The sequence below is a fragment of the Bactrocera neohumeralis genome, chromosome 5, assembly GCF_024586455.1.
Source record: "Bactrocera neohumeralis isolate Rockhampton chromosome 5, APGP_CSIRO_Bneo_wtdbg2-racon-allhic-juicebox.fasta_v2, whole genome shotgun sequence".
In the NCBI taxonomy this organism is placed as follows: domain Eukaryota; kingdom Metazoa; phylum Arthropoda; class Insecta; order Diptera; family Tephritidae; genus Bactrocera; species Bactrocera neohumeralis.
Window position 1 is genome coordinate 25,139,340 of NC_065922.1, and position 17,358 is coordinate 25,156,697.

The 17,358-nt window shown below is 41.3% G+C and overlaps 2 protein-coding genes across 8 annotated transcripts in view; one reads left to right on the forward strand and one right to left on the reverse strand.

Moving 5' to 3' along the window:
- Positions 1-8,964, forward strand: part of LOC126758732 (polyhomeotic-proximal chromatin protein) — a 174,721-nt gene extending 165,757 nt beyond the window's left edge. The window contains 7 exon segments of the mRNA XM_050473105.1: positions 89-317; positions 320-409; positions 3,200-3,428; positions 3,529-3,850; positions 3,947-4,158; positions 7,394-7,583; positions 7,699-8,964. Coding sequence (XP_050329062.1) covers positions 89-317; positions 320-409; positions 3,200-3,428; positions 3,529-3,850; positions 3,947-4,158; positions 7,394-7,583; positions 7,699-8,583 — 2,157 coding nt within the window. The 3' untranslated portion in view covers positions 8,584-8,964.
- A 649-nt stretch (positions 8,965-9,613) lies between these two features.
- The window catches only part of LOC126758730 (protein vav-like), a 202,783-nt gene continuing 195,038 nt past the window's right edge, over positions 9,614-17,358 (reverse strand). For 5 of the 7 annotated variants that reach the window (XM_050473096.1, XM_050473104.1, XM_050473100.1 and 2 more), the window contains 5 exons: positions 13,610-13,695; positions 13,324-13,549; positions 12,492-13,241; positions 11,288-11,398; positions 9,614-11,221 (listed from right to left, as the gene is read on the reverse strand). In XM_050473096.1, the coding sequence (XP_050329053.1) occupies positions 10,457-11,221; positions 11,288-11,398; positions 12,492-13,241; positions 13,324-13,549; positions 13,610-13,695 (1,938 nt within the window). In that variant the 3' untranslated portion in view covers positions 9,614-10,456. Of the gene's footprint in view, positions 11,222-11,287; positions 11,399-12,491; positions 13,242-13,323; positions 13,550-13,609; positions 13,696-13,962; positions 15,988-17,358 lie in introns of all 7 variants that reach the window. The other 2 variants (XM_050473097.1, XM_050473098.1) reach the window with 1 other exon arrangement.

A 17,358-nucleotide genomic window follows, 5' to 3' on the forward strand; every position in this document is an offset into this window, starting at 1 on the left:
TTGCTTAGTCATTCAGTTTTCCGCGAACTGCTAATACCTTTTGCATTTACTTTTCTTCCTTCTCTTCTCTTCTCTTTTTCTATCGCAGCAGTCGAAGCCATCAGCAGCGCTTGCAACAACTACAACAGCTGCACCAGCTACAATAGCAGCAACAACAACAGCCACACCAGCGATGTCTGTGATGACGTCGTATGAGAATCTTTTGCGTCCCATCGCCTTCAAGCCAATCCCCTTCGAGCCGGACTACAGCTTACAGCACGGTCGTTATGTTGCCGGCGATGTGACTGCAGCGACAACAACAGCAGCGGCGGCGACGACGACAATGTGGCGACGGCAGTTGTGGGCGATCGTTATGGCTCTACGCCATCTCTGGCAGCGGCTCAGGGTTCGAACAGTATGCGTTTTGGCAGTAAGTAATTAATGATCGGGCAAACTATTGATTGGTGATGGGTTCGGTTCGTTAGGTGCGCTTATGTTTGCGCCTACTTCGTTGTGTTTGATTTGCAACGGCGTGTGATTGTCTATGATTGCATTTGGTTTTGTCCCAAATATTGTGGGTACAATCCCAAAGTTTTGTGTATTTATTTGACCATTTCTCGGTATGAAACAATTAGATGCTGCAGTTCATCTGTAGATTGTCCGTTGCCAGTATCATGGTAACAACTTTACTCAATTTTTTCATGCTTGCTTTGCTTCAAATACATATGTTGGTTGCAAAACCTCATCTAATTCTAATTCATACAATTTTGTCACCGTTTTCACTGATTTATAATACGGTTAACTGATGTGCATGTTGAATTGCACGTTTCCCAATCATTTTTTCATGCAATCCACTCGGATAAGCATGGAATGGACTACGAAATGAGTTTATGGTGGCATTTTTCAGCCATTATCACATATCACTAGATATCCAAGTGGTTCCTTTGATCTCATTAACTTATCAGGTATTTCCGTCATTTAACGATCATCAAACATCAATCTATGGAATTTGTTGATGACCTGTAAGGAATTGAGCAATTCCCTTAAGGGGATACATGGGTTTCTTTGGATGAAAAACAATCTTTTTTCAACGATTTTTTTTCTCATATAAAATATGAAATATTTTATTAGAATTTTCTATTGTTACAAACATACACTATTAACAAAGAAATTCTGAAATTTTCAACTCGGCCAAAAAAATTTTAAACTCGGCCATATGCGACATTTTATTAATTAGTTGTAATTAAAAAATTATCCTTCGTCCAATTCTTTAAGAATTGTACCTCCAAAACTAAATTTAATGAATATGAATGAAGTATTATAGTTCTCGAGAAATCTCTCCAATCGACTTCAAAAATACAGTTTCAAAAAAACGCGTTTAAAGACGGCGCACTTAGCCTAGCTAGCCTTGAACTCCTTAACATTTTGTTAGTAATTGACTTTTATAAAAGCTTGATTTGAAAAACTATTCGACTCGAATAGGGTATATAAAGTTTTCCACGCGATCTGTGACATCTAAAAGGAAACGTCAGAAACCCTATAAAGGGTTATATATGTATGTAATTGATCTACGTGACGAGCTGAGTCGATTTAGCCTTGTTCGTATGTCTGTATATAACGAAGCGGTCTTTTAGTTTATGAGATATCCATCTGAAATCTTGCACCCGTATTTTTCTCACTAAGATGCTGCTCATTTGCCGAAACAGACGGTATGGGATCGCAATAGCATAAAGCTGCCATATAAACTGAACGATCGTAATCAAGAGTTTGTATGAAAAACTATTTCATTTAATGACCTATTTTCAAGAAATTTTGGAAAGATTTTAGATTGGATCGCTGATCAATCAAACTAGAGTTCTTGTGTGGAAAAATTCTTTGTGAAGAGTTTTCAACCTTGGGTACAATCCCCCCATAATTCCGGCCGTTTTAGATTCGCGCAAACGACGCATGACACTCAAATAGTATTCCTTATTGACAATTTTGCTGGTCGATAATCGAAGAAAACTGTCAACAAAACTTGGATTTTTGACCTGTTTTGACGTGGATTTTCGGCCACGATATTCGGCTGATTGATCGTCTGTTTCTTGGTCAGAACCATAGATCCAAGACTCATCTTCAGTAATAATACGTTTCATGATATCTTGAAAGTCGGAAAGAATTATTTCACAGACGTCAACGAGACGCTGTTTTTCGAAAATTTAATGATTTCGGAACTAATTATGCTTTCACTTTTATTAACCCCAAATGATCTTTTAAACTGGTTTTCACCGATTCTTCCGATATTCCAACGATGCCAGGACTGACTGTTAATCGTCGGTTTTCAAGCAGCAATACCTTTATTTTATTGACTTGTTGATCATCAGTTAATGTTGACGGCCGTGCTGAACGTGGTGCGTCGTCAAGGCGTTTTACTCACTCTTTAAATAATTTCTACTAGTCAAAAACACTTGCTCGCAACAAACAATTATCACCAAATGCCTTTTCAACATGCTGGACGTTTCGACACCAGAAATTTGATTCCGCACAAAAAATTAAATGGAACTTCTTTCTTGAATAATCTCACTCTTCGTAAAAATGGCTAAATGTACTTTATGTACCTGAGAAAGCCAATCGTATACCTAACACTAATGATTATTTTGATGTGACATTTGCTATAGATATCACTGACAATCATACCTACCTAGGAAAAAAAAAATTCATCGAATGGGTTTTCGAACAAATTTTATATTACAAAGTCTTACTATTTTTTGCTCACAGTATTATATCTCAATATGATTTCAAAAATATTCAAACCTATAAAATTTCGAGTTATTTACCGACGTAAATCGAATTTGTGTCTCTATTTAACTAAAATCGCTTGCGATCAGTGAAGTGAATTAAACTTCGGGTCTTCCTGAAGTCTTCCTCATATATGTATGTATATTCGGCTATCTTCGTTTATATATACAACATTGCACCTAACATATTGCTTTGGAAAATGTGCGGGGTGTATAAGGAAGCATTTTTAATTACTACCAGCAATGTTTCGAAACTCCATAACCGACACAAAAATTCAGCTAAAGCGCCACACATTTCGAAACAATTATTGCAATACTTTATTAATGATTACATGCTTACATGTAAACTTACAATTAAACTTAAGCTTAGACTTATAGCTTGTTATTTATGTGGCAGCGATTTTAAAAGCTTTGTCTTCTTCTTTCACTTCGCTACTTTGCAGGCACGTCTGATTTGCGGCATGGCAGCGCCGGCGGTGGCAGCGGTGCTGGTGTCGGTGCTGGCGGTGGTGTGCTCGGAGGAGGCATGGCCGTTGGCGCTTATTCAAGCAATAATTATTGCAACAGTCTCATGGCGCGCCGTCGTGGTTCCAGATCGTTGAAAATCAACGATAGCATGGAATCGATTCGGCATACACCGGATTCGGACGCGAATAGTCAAAGTAGCACAATGTAAGCCAAGGAAATTAAATTGAAATAGAAATCGCTAAAGCGCTAAAGCGCTAAATAGAAACTTTTATATGCACTTAACTCATTTTAATGGCATTCACAGCAAATCGACGGGCAGCAGCGCACACAACAACGCCAGCAACAACAGCAATGGTCTGCAGCAAAGCGCTATGCTCGGCGGCACAAGCAACTTCGGTTTCATTGGCGTGGGCAGCACAGCCGGCAGTGGCAGTGGCAACTCGAGTGGCAGCGCCGGCAATGGCAGTGGCAAGTATCTGCTGAGCGAACAGTGCGATATGACGCCTTCACCGTCCGACTCGGGCATATCAGACTTGGAAGCGGCGCTTAAGGATCGCGATTCGGAACTCTCCTATTTACGCCAAACAATGGAGCACAATGAGAAAGTAATATTCCGAGTACAAAAGGTTTCAATTTACACACACATATACACACACCGAATTTACAGCGCAATTGATGCTAACTAAAAGGTGTTTTTTCTTTGTATTTTTGTGTGTTTTTAGGACAAAGAGAACTTCTGGGAGCAGGAGACAAAGCGTCTGAAGACATTCTATGAGGCTCAGCAACGTGAATATTTATTGAAAATGAAGAAAATGGAGCAAATGCTGGCCATGCAACAATTCCAGTTCAAACAGCACAAGCTGCGGCATACCGACCAATCGAATAAGCTGCGGGAGCAGGTGGCCGATTTGAAGAATGAAAATGAGATTTTGAGGTGAGTAATGGGATAATTTTTATTGAAAATATGTTAGAGATATGGGATATTTAGACGAGTAGTAGTTAGAAGCCTGGTAGTTTGTTAAGCTATTTATAACCTGAACAAGGTATACGAGTATTAAGTTTGCCACGAAGTTAATATAATATATACACATATATATATGATCAGCAAGATGAGCTGAGTCGATTTAGCTATGTCCGTCTATCCGTCTGTTTGTCTTTACGTATGTGAACTAGTCCCTCAGTTTTTGAGATAACGATTTGTATGTTGCACTCGTCCTTCATTCTCACCAATAAGCTTTAAGAACCGCTGATGTCTTACAAACAGAATAATATGAATCAAGTTCTCGTTTTTGGTTGACGAGATATCTTCAAGACATTTGGTGTTGTTTGTTGTTCATGACATCGGTGCAACCTGCAAAGAAACAGTTGTGAAATTATACTGACCGATCAAAGCCAAGTTCTTTAAGGAATATTTAATAAGGGGTGATCCATTTCGAGGTTCCCTACTTAAAAAAAAAACACAGAAACTTCAAATTTAATGGGGAATGTCTATTATTATTCCAAAGAAAATTCTTTGGCATTTATTTTCTGAAGATTATCTCTTTCAAATGTTGGCCGTGGCTACGTCTCAGATAGTCCATCCGTTGAGTCCAATTTTCGATGACTCGAACTAGTAACTGACGCATGATACTTTGCTCGAAGGCCTGAATCGAAGCAGGGTTGTTCGCACAGACTTTAGCCTTTACATATCCGCACAGAAAAAATTCTAACGGTGTGATCACACGGTCTATGTGGCCAATAAAACGGCTCAAAACGTGAAATTATCTGCTCACCGAAGGGTTCTCTCAATAAATCATTGTCAGCTGCGCGTTGTGGGAAGTGGCACCGTATTGTTGAAGCCAAATATCGAGGATGCACAAGCTATATTTTTTGTAAGCTTTCAATTTAAGATCTCGACGTAAAATGCGCCAAGTCGTTCCGTACGTCAGTCTGAGTTGCTGCGAACGGCGCCTAATCGACTCTCCACGATCTTCGTTTACGCCCTCAGCTACAGCTACTATATTTTCTTCACTGCGTGCTGGACGTGATCTATTTGATCAAATATCATCCAATAATGATAGCTGGGTCTCAAGAAGGGTGATGGTGATGTTCGTTCCTTTTGCAAACATAAGTCATTAAAATTTATATTCGGTCTTATTATTTATTTAAAGAGAAAACGTCTCCAAACCTGTGCTTTTTTTTCTTTTTGTTTGCGAATATTGTCGTTAACGAGTTATGAGACAGATCAAAAAGCAAATTTTTTATTTTACTTAATGTTGTGAACATTCGCTTTTTCAAAAATCACGATTATTAGTGAGTTTTAATAAAGGCTCAAGATCTAGGACTGTCTGACGAGATATTTCCGACTCTCTTACCTTTACGTATTTGATTTCTTTATTTCGTTCTCCTATTCGGCCCATTAGTTCCACTTATTGTTTGTTGCGTCTCCAATAACGTTTTCTAAATCTCGAAAATAATGCAATCTAGAATGCTGATTCTGACTTCAGGCTTTGAATAGAATCAAGATCTTGTTAGTGCTAAGTCTACGAGAGCTTAAGAATGGTGGCTTACCACTCTTGTTGTCGAGAACTCGTTGCCCATTTGAAGGTAATTTCCTAATACCTCTCTCATAAAACCCTCGTTCATATTGGCATAAACCGGGTAGTCGATTTTTACAAGCTTCTCTTAAGGCGAATTTTACATCAGCCAAATTATTTGACTTAGGCAGGAACAGGTTGCAATCACTTAATGTCAGATCAAAACTCTGAAATGCAAGAACATTCCAAACAAACTCTATATAACTCATACACTGATCGACGAACACGGCATAATATTTGTTAGAAAAGCGAAAATCATTATGTTCAGAATACTGGAGTTGGGGTAATACCGACCCGATATTATCCATTAACCATTACCATTAAGGTACCTCACATACAATCACCAATCATATGAGGTAAAGTCTGCCGGATGTTCTAAAATCCTGGTAAAAAGAGCGAGGTCAAGTTTTCGCTCAAATTTATCCATTTTCGGCACAAAGATATACTGTCATGATTTCGTTGAGACAACTCAATATTGGCTGATATATCCAGCATAAAGTCACGTGGAAGTCCGAAAATCTTTGTAGTTATTAGGTATTTGGGGGCTCAGGGAAGTACTATTATACCATTATAAGAGAAGGACTATCACTTAATTTCAGTTATGTATATCACACATTGACCGACATTTTCGATCAGAAGTCAACTATAGGTAACGGGGTCTAAATATTCGGTACCTAGGGGCTTGAACAGTTTTGATTGGATTTAAACAATTTTAAATTGTGATATATGGGAAGTAGGCGTGGTTGTTGTCCAATTTCGCCCATTTTTCTATTGTGGCATAGGAATATAGAATAATTCTACGTACCAAATTTTGTCGAAATCGTTCAGTCGGGTCCAGAGATATGGGACTTCAATAAAAAGTGGGCAGTGCCACGCCCATCGTCCAATTTTTACCTTGGCTTCTATGAAGCCTTGTCATACCATCTCGGCGGCAAATTTTTACCTTTCATTTAGTTATCGATTTATCACGATTTTAGTAGTTTTGAACAGTACCGTTATGTGGGGAGTGAGCGGGATTTTCATTCGATTTCATCCATTTTCACACTGTCGGTAGAAGTTCTTATAAGATTTATACCCAGCAAATTTGGTTGTTGTAGGTTAAGTGGTTTAGGAGATATGTACATTAAACCTATTAGAGCGGGTGGCCATGCCCACTTTTTCAAAATTTTTACACCCAGGTGGCCTTTGCTACTGCAGTCTCCTGTGCCAAATTGCAATTTTATATCCTTATTTAGTGCTTAGTTATGTCACTTGATGTGTTTTCGGATAATGGCGATTTGTGGGCGTGGCAGTAATCCGATTACGCCCATCTAGGAACCCAAATTTTTTTTTTTGTACTAGAAGGCCTGTATACCAAGTTTTATCAATATATCTAAATTTTTAGTCAAGTTACAGCTTGCACGGACGGACGGATAGACAGACAGTCAACCGGATTTAAACTTTTCTCGTCATCCTGATCATGTATATACTATATATGTATATATAACCGTGTATCTATCTCGTTTGGTTTATATTCTACTCTGTTGCTGAAAAACTTTTAAGAAATCCACACTTACATACATCGGTGTACACCAATATTGTCTCTTTTTGCAGAAGCACCAATGGCAGCTTGAAGAATTCCGAGCGTAATCTCAAGGACAGCGTCGCTTATATTGAAGAGCAATTGCGAGAATCGGAGAACACCATCGCCGGCATAAAAGCGCAGTTGGAGGAGAGCGAATGGAAAGTTTGCGAGCGCAATGGCGAGCTGGCGCTGCTCAAATCGCAGCTCAAGGAAGCAAATGTGAGTAGATTTTGCGCTAAAATAAGCTTTGAAAATAAAATATTTTCTCTTACGATAATTAAACTAATAATATCTATTAATCCTTATTAAAAATTCCCACTTTTCCAACGACCAGGTCGAAATCACGCTGAAGGAACACGCCATCGTGCATCTGCGACACGAGAACACCAACGCCGAAACGCAAATCTACGAAAGTCTGCAGGAGAACCAGAAAATGACGAAACAACAGAAGCAAGTCGAACAGCAGCAGGCGCGCACCGACAAGCAAGCCGAAAGCGAACTGAAGCAGCTGAACAAGATCATCATACTCAAGGATCAGGTGATACTGGCGCTCACCAATGAATTGGCCAAGCTGCGCAAAGAGCTCTCCGACCTGGCGATCTTCCAAGAGTACGGCGAGGAGCCCTCCGGACGCTTCATACGCCTCAAACAGCAATTGGACAACCTCACAGACATTTGCAATCGCACGCGACGCCAAGCGCACAAGCCGGAAATCACGGCGGTCAATGGCGCCAAGGAGAAGGTCATCGACGACACCAACCTGGAGTTGATAATGAATTGCCTGAAGATCGCGCCGCCACTCGACGACACCGACGAAAGCGAAAATGAACGCGAACGTGCGCAAAGCAAGCAACGCGCCGAGAAGCGTTTGGCCAAAATGTCCGCTGACATACAGAACTTCGTCTACGGCGCACAAAACCTGCCCGACATTGCGATGAATCATCAGACGACGCATAAACCGCTCAAATACACACAGTCCAATCCGAACAAGCTTGAGGAGTCGACGCTAGACACGCTCATCGAAGAGTCAGCGAGCTACGCCGAGGAGATCGCCAAGCTGCGCAAACAGCTGGACGATGTGCGCGTCAATTTCGAGCTGGAAAAGCGCCAGTGGTGCGAGGAGCGCGAGAAGGTGCTGAACTACCAAAAACAACTGCAAGCGCACTACATCAACATGTATCAGAAGCTGCGCAGCCTGGAGGGTACCAATGAGGTTTAACCACGCCACCCAGCGCCGGGAAGGCAACAACGCTGCAGTCGCTTTTTTAGAAACACACACATTCAGTTCATTTGCTTATTTATATAGTAGAAGCCGTAGTTAATTTGTTAATTGCTCACACTGTATGCATATATAGTTTAATTATTATATTGTTATTGTAATTTTAAAAATGTCAACTAACATACCACACACATATATGTATATGTATGTATTTGAACATATTTAATGCAAAATATTTATTGAAAATGTTATATGCACTTCAAAGCAAGAAAAATAACACAACTGCGAAAAGTACTATAAAATAATAATTTATAACAGTACTCCATATATGTGCATATATTTTAAGCGCACACATATCAAATAAACGTTAATTTTCGTAAAAAACAATTTTTTTCATTCAAAATCACCGAAATCGCACGCTGTGCACGTTTTCATATGGTTGTTGTTGTTGTTGTGGCGGTCGCATCGCGCGCAGCGCTAAAATTCCTACTGAAATTCTCCTGGTGCACCAGGCGACCATAACCGTGCAGCAGGTCGCCCTGGCAAATTGCACTTTTAACTTCCGCTCCCGCAGCGGAAGTGCATGCTTTCAGGCGTTTCGCTGGCACAGGGCGACACAACTTTTCTATGAGTTTCACTAACAGCCGCTAGAGGGCGCAACATAAACTTGCTGTAAATGTCACAGGTGTCGCTGTGCATCATTTTTGTTGGCTTCCGCGCCGCTTTTAGGCGCACTAATACTAATGCAGCACGCACGCACAGCCGGCTGCAGCCAATTTGTGGCAAATTTGTACTGAAATTTGGCTGCTGCACCAGGCGACCATAAACGTGCAGCAGGTCGCCCAGCCGAATTGCACTTTTACCTTCCGCTTCAGCAGCGGAAGTGCATGCTTTCAGGCGTTTATGTGCTACAGAGTGCCACGAAGTGCTTATTTCATAGAAATGTTGCCTTTGCATGCCGCTAATGGCAGTTTGGCAGCATTTGCATTAATTTCAACATTTTTTTGTTTTTTTTTTTTGAGATTTCGAATATTTCAAACAATACATTTTTATTGCTAAAATCTAAAAGTAGGTAAATACATATGTAAATATTAATATACGTAAGCTTGCACTAATAATAGAACATAATATGTTTGTTGCAATATATAAATGACTTCAAGCGCTTTTTCATTATGTGGCTCAATATTTTGTTGTTTTTGTTGTTTTTAGTCAACGCTAACGCTCAGTCAGCAGCTGTGATGCATGAATTCACTCTGAATTGCTGTGAGTTGGTGTGGTTATACAAATTTTTTTGTTGAGTTAAACATTTCATCGCATATAAATACATACATAATAGGCAATACATAAGTAAATCAATTTAACAACTTAAAATATATAATTATATGTTAAAATTAATTTTTTTAAGACAAAAAAAAGAAAATTAATCAGTGATTATGCATTTTATAAATTAATGACGAAACAGTTTCCTTAACTCGAGCGTCAGACAAATGGCTCAAATGTTATTACTTTTGTTTTTATTATTTTTGCTTTGCTCAAAAACCATTTTTCCGCGCAAACAAGGCCACTTTTTGTGTCTGCTGCTTTCTAGAACTAATTTGAGAGTGTCAAGCTAACTTTTTATGATCATTTTTGTATAACTTGAGCGCTCTGCTTTTGAACCCCGTTTGGCAGTCGTAGGGAAGACAAGTTGCTAATGTTAAGGCGTCTAAATACGGGTGGCCATTTGTAGTAAAAACGTTTTCTTTGCCGAAACGTCTTCGTGTATTCTGCTACATATACATATATATACTTGTCTGCTTTTTAGGCTTAGAACGACGCACTTGCAAACGCACACTTTGCTTTACACTTAATAACAACGCTTAAACTACGCTCTTCAAGCGAATTCCTCCACATAGGTCGCCGGAAAGATGCCCACGTGATTGCCCAGCGCGCCCAGCCACCAGCCGTCCTCCTGCTTGGCGTGCACTTCAATGATGTCGCCCGGCGTCAGCTCCAGCTCGTCATACAATTTCGGCGTATAACTGTACAAGGCTTTGCAACGACTCAGTATAACGGGCGCGTTGCCATTTGTGTTCGCATTACCGTTCATATTGCTCTGTCCGTTATGTAGCTCTGCCGCATTTTGGTAGATTGTAGGCGTCGTCGTCGCCGCACCGTTAGACATGGCCGTGGCCGTGCCGTTCGCCAACATTGTGCTCTTCTCTATAATCGCTTTGTGTTCTTTGCGTGCCGAACTGTTTGTGGTGGTCGTCTGCTCGTCGTCTTCATCCTGTGAGCTGAATTCATCGAAATCGGAGTCCTGTTGATTCGAACCGCCATCGGCTTGACCACGATCACTATACGGATCATTGTCGATATGCGCTGGTATTGTCTTTGTCTTATCAATGCTGGCAATGCAAAGCTGTGTCTTGTTGCTGAGCGTCTCAATGTTGCTCTTGCTGCGACTGAACTTGCGCACGAGTATATCCTTGCTGAGATCGGTGCAGCTGGCGTTGGATATATTCGATGTTTGATTGACGCATTCGTATTCGTTTTCCTGCACCGATGCGCTGTCGTCTTGACTCATGCGATCGTTGTTCTTTAGCCAGAGCGGCACTTTGAGTACGCTCTGTTGTAAGCCGGTGCGATCACGTGTAACCTGTTGGCGCGGAAATTAAATGATTATAATTAAGGTGATTTTATAGATATTAGAATGAGTAAATACCTGTATATGTTGTGCCAATGGATGTGACGATCTCGGCTTGTGATCCAACTCCAATAGTGCTGAGTGCAATTTGAAGCGTGCACCCTCCAAATAGGTCAGCATCGATCGTATCTGTAAAGATTGCAAGAGCATTGAAGTTAAGCAATATTTTAGGCACTCTTGCGATTTCCTTTAATTATTGGCGTGTGAAATATTTTGAGATAAATGCAAAATCTTTTGTTGGAAAAAATATTGCCAATGAGCGGGGCTGGATCTTAGGCAAACGAAATACTGCAGTATCTTCCAGACGGAAGTCAGAAAAGCCGATGATATAGCTAACAATGGAGGAAAATAACATAAAGATCACAATTCCCACGACAGCCGGTTCTACGCACCGGAATTGGCCTGGTTTTATCCGGCCAAGGGCTGTTTTTGCGGCGATCTAACCCTGTTTGGTTCGGTGAGTATTAATTTAACATAAAGATCAATATAAAAGTCGATAGCCAGGCGGTAATAAAGGCAATAATGACAATAATTTCACATCGCATTATGTCAAAGAATATCTGCTTATAAGCAGATATGCTGTAGACGGCTGCCTGAAAGCGGCTGCATATATACTGGGTTCCAGGCCACAAAGGCGCTCCGGGGAAGGAATTAGCCGATGAGAATACCAAAAGTGTCGTCCGACTGACTACCCAGTCACTAAGAACGATATACATGAAATTTTCGAAAGAGCTGACAGACGGATCAAGACGTAAGCCTTCTGTTCACACGGTCTCGAAATAATTGCAGAACAATTTACTGGCGAATCTGATGGTCATAAGTAACGACGATACATGCAGAAAGTGCAGGAAACTAAGCATGAGATAGACGCTGAAACCCCAACTCTGCTTTTGTCTGGCTTTATCTAAAACTTAACTCGCAGTTCAAGGGACTAGATGAAGTATCAAAATTAGCTTTCAAGCCATAGCTCCGCAAACGGATCCAAATTTAAATCCGCCCAAAGACTAATATTGCAAAATAGTAAACCGACTTACGAATTCCTTAATAGTTAATATTTGAGAGCGTCTAAAGTTTGCATTGCTAATTTGACTCACGAATTTGAGCCAAATTTATTGGACCCCTCAAGGAAGGTAAGCCCTTATCAGTTCCAAGAGAAGACTTTTGAGCATTTTTGATAAAAGTAATATAAACAGAAAGCGAGCGTTAATCTATGCCAACTTACGTGATACAACTTGTCGGTGATATTTTGATTCTCTTGGTTGTTCAATGACTGGGAGAGTCCCTTTAGTCCATTACGCGAGCGACGCTCCCGCTCCAAATCCGCCTTGACCAACTGCAGCAGCTTGATAAGCGCATGCTTGCGTCGCTCCCGATTCATAGCCAATGTGGTGTGTTCACAATAGAAGTCCGGCAGCAATTGCTCGCTGGGACCCTCCGAATTACGACGTATATTCTTAACCACCTGCATATCTTTCAACACGTTGCAAGCGTCGACTTGTGGCTGCAGACGTTGCATCAAACCATCCAAAATGGGATTCATATTTGATGTGAGACGCGAATAATTCGCGATGAAGTTTTTCATGCTAACCAAACGTTGGTTTTCGATATTCTGCAGCAGTGAGGAGCCGCGCAGCACAGCCATCTCCCAATCGACGCGTGCGCGTTCAGCGCGTATGCAGAGCGTGTAGTATTCGACATCGGCACGCTTGACAGCCTCCTCGGCCTTCTTACGTTTGCTATCCAATTTGGCGCAATCTTTCTCAGCCGATCTGATTTCCTTTTCGGCAGCCAGTTTATTGGGACCTTGATGTAGCAGAGCGATGGATGGTGATTTCTGTATTCGTACATCGAGTAAGGCATCCTGTAGCTTCTCATTTTCGCGTGCAGCTGTGTGTGACGATTTCTTGGCTTTAGACTCGCTGACACGCCACTCGGCTAGTGTGCGTGCGGCCTTGTCCACGTTGCTCTCAACCTTTGGAGGTTAAAAATGGGGAAAGAGAGGTTAGTTAGTATGATGTTGGGAAGCCTAAAAGCATTTCATTACTGTTACTCACCGACTTTCTGGTTTTGTGATGAGCATCGATTATATTCTTGAGTGGTTTGACAATTTCATCTGTGAGTGAAGCCGACAGCTGGCGATGGATGTCGCTGCGATTCTCCATTTCGGTAGCAACACCACGCCAAGCATCGGCTATGCTGCCGGGCAGTTCACGACAGGCTTTGTTCAATTTGTTGGCCATTTTCGAGAGAGATTTCGAGTATAATGTCTCAGACTCAACTCTGTGAGAGCAAAGTTTGTATTATTTTTTTGTGTACGAACATAAAATATGAGTTGTTTACCTTTCTTGTAGTATCATTACCAGCTCCTTACCGAAGTCCCCACCTTGTTTTACATAGCGTCGCAGTTCTTCGAAGCCATTTTGGCCCTGAAAATATGATGGAAGCAACAACAAATTTAAATATATGCAAATATTGTGAATGAAAAAAAAGTGTATTCAAAAATCACTTGGAAACCACAATTCAAAACCTGTGGAATAAGATTTAGGTCGTAAGCGCTATAAGTCCTTAAAAAAATCCACAAAACCACACAAATATTAACTAGCAGTTTCTGTAAATCAAGCCTTTGAGTCTTACTAAAAGGTTTTCCCGTTTGAAAAATCTCTACAAGACCTAGACCTCAGCACTCTACTTACCTCCAATAATTTCGTGACCGTTGGTGTCTCATCAGCTGGTCGTTGCGTAAACGATGATTCTAAATCCTCCTCATTTTCCGCATTACCACCGCCGCTTACATCTCCAGCCCCACTACCATCCACCAAATCATCAGTACTCACGCCGAAAGCGGACGTTGGACTGGTCACTGTGCTTGCCGTGGCGCCTTGTGACTGCTGCAGATTGATACTAACAACGCTGGTGTCGCTGTCGCGCAGCACCGGCATGCCCACCCGACTATCACCACCACGCAGCAGCACACTACCATGCACAGAGGGCGATTGACGACACTCGGAGTTGTTGAGACTGAGCTTAGAGGTGGCGACGCGTTGCAAATTCGCCTGCTTCTGCACCACTTCCTTCAGTTTGGTGCTCTCCTCGCCAATCCAGTGCTTAACGCCATGCCAACCCTTCCTAAGCTTCTCTTTATTATTATTGAAACTGATAAGACGCGAGTTTTTATTCTTCAAAAGCGTAATACGACGTTCGCTGGGCTTTAGGTTGTCACGGTGTAGACAATATTCCAAATCGATATCATCATTGAACTCCTCGGATTCGTTAATTTGGCGCGTGATCTCGTTAAGTTCGTCGATGGAGACAAACAGATTTTGCGCATTCAAACTTTGACAACTCACCGACTTCAAATCGAACTCTTCAATGGTGCTGGCGTGACTCGTCAGGCTGTTCTTCGAGCCATGCTGATTGATCGAAGCGTTGCTGGAGAAGACAACGCTGCGACGCTTGCCATTCGTGTGGCGCATGTCCAAGGAATCGACGCTTTTGAAGTGCAGCTGTTGCGAGAGGTAGCCACAAACCTTTTGTTCTGCGCACATTGGTGTATTCGGATCACTTTTGCATTGTGGCGGTGACAATTCCACCGACGGCGATGAGTTTTCCTTATCGGCGTCATTGCCCTCATAATCGCTGGGCGCTAGGCTACACTTGCTGACACCGAAGAGCTCCGGTAAACGCGGTAAGTCACGACAGTTTTCGAGATCTGCTGTAGTCAAGCTCATATCCAAGGTCATGGATGGCGTCTTTTCGAGAAAGATCTTCATCTCCGCACGGTGTAGATTCTGCGCCGATTTCGAGTGTTGACGGCGACGCAGCTTGGGTGGTGGCGTCGGTATGCGCGGTTTAGGTGGTGATAACACCTTTTCGACGGCAGCCGCAGCCAGAGTGCGCTGTTCCACACTACTGGCAGGCGATTCGACCGATGTGGATGACACGTTTTGTGTGTTCATCTCTGGCACAGGAAATATAGGTAATTTCAATAGCAGACGCGCATTGAGATCAGCAAGTGGATCTGCAGGCACGGTTGTGTGCTTTGGTGTGCCAGCCGATGCCAGTTCGTAGCGCTCCTCCTCCTCAACTCCAGCCGGTTCAGCTGGCTCATCCACGACTGGCGGCGTGCTCAAAGCATCAGCATACACCTCCGTCTCACTGCCGGACGATGGCATTTGCGGCGACGAATGTATGTTGATCGTACGCACCATGGTGCTGGTCGCCGCTATGCCACCACCAATCTGCCGCAAACGCTCCTCACTCACATCAAAGCGATCCGCATCCAGTGTCGTTGTCGATATCAGCACTGGTGCACCGATTTCCAGGCGATGATCATCCGAATGCGCACCGGTCATATCGTAACTGCCTGAGGCGACTTTCTGTGGCGAACTGCCTTTGCGGCCGGCATGATGTCGCCGTGTAATGCGATGGCTGAGCGTCGAGTAACGCTTCGTTAGTTTGTTGAGCAGACTGCTCGTTGGTAGTAAGCCGCTCACATTGTTGTTACTGCCGCCATTGTTATTCTCATTGTTGATGTTGTTGTTGTTATTGCTATTTTCCGCATTTACTTTGAATTTTTGCGTGCGTAAACGATTCATTTTGCTCAACTCTTAACTAAGTACGCTGCTGCTGCTGCTCCTAATACACATTAATACCCGTGCGCGGATTAAAATGTCCACTTTGGCCGTGTTGTTGTCGCCGAGAGGGGTGCGCTCATTAACCTTAGGAATTGACGTTTGTTATAAAAAATTGTTTTCATTTTTCAAAATTTGTTTTTGTTATTTTTAGTGTGAACGATGTGCAGAAAGTTTGGAGCGGAAGGCAAAGTACTATTTGTAGACTGTGCTGCCGTTGAAACTCTGATTTTGGTGTTTACGAAAGTACTTAGTCAAAATTAATTACTTAAGTCAGTTAAATAAAAACTGTAAGTTAGTAATTGATAACAACAAAATGCTGATAACTCAAATTTCAACTTTTAAGCCATGCCGTTATTGATGTAACTAAAGAAATCCCAGCAATTAATTCTTGATTTTTAAGATATGAGATATTATATTTTCGTTACGTTTGAGAAAATAACTTTTGTTAAACATTAACTTCCTTAAACTTTTTGTTCTTGATCCTCGAATGTTTTGGTACTCGAAAGGTAAAGCCATAAATACATATACTACTGGGTATAATCACTGTCCATAACCTAGAAACATAAGCCAAATGTATTGCAGATCTTTGTTTTATTCAATATTATTCACGCCTATAACCTCTGCTAGATGGTACTATGCCTTGATAAGACACTTTTTATACTATGAACAGGGTATATTAAGGGTATATGAAGTTTGTAACATCCAGAAATAAACGTTGGAGACCTTATAAAGTATATATATATATGGTATGTATATAACAGTTCAGCGTGTTGAGCTGAGCCGATGTAACCCTGTTCGTCTGTTTCTACGTCTGTCTGTCCATCATATATCTTGATTGAGAACCAGATCTGAAATTTTGCACGCGTCCTTTTCTCTCCAAGAAGCTGCTCATTTGTCATATCCACTATGGGTTATAGCTGGCATACAAACAGAAGATCAAAACCAAGCTCTTGTAAGGAATTTTGTGTATTTGTGAAGAATATTATAGTTTCGAAGGGAAGTTAACTTTTTCTTTTTTTTTTTACAAATACTGACTCAATAGTTTAGAAGTCATTTTTTGATATCAACACCATCGTTTTTGTCTAAAAAATAATATTTCATCAACACACGAAATTTTGTTTCACCCAAATATTCAAAAAATTAAAATTTCCGTCATCTACAATGATAATATATATCACGAACCAATTTGCTATACAAAATTGCTTATAGCTTTCCAAAAGCTGCTTATATACCCAACGGTACTTCAATGCTACAAATAACACGTAAAACCGATAATGGTTTTTATAACAGCGTCACAATTTCCTATAATTTCTAAAAATTGTATGATGATATAAAATGGAAAATGTCTGCTTATTCCTGTAAACATTCCGGTAATAATTTTTTTATTAGTGCGAGACACTTCTGTAGCTAATGAAAGCGCACTCTCACGAATACAAATCGCAGATATCTAAGTGA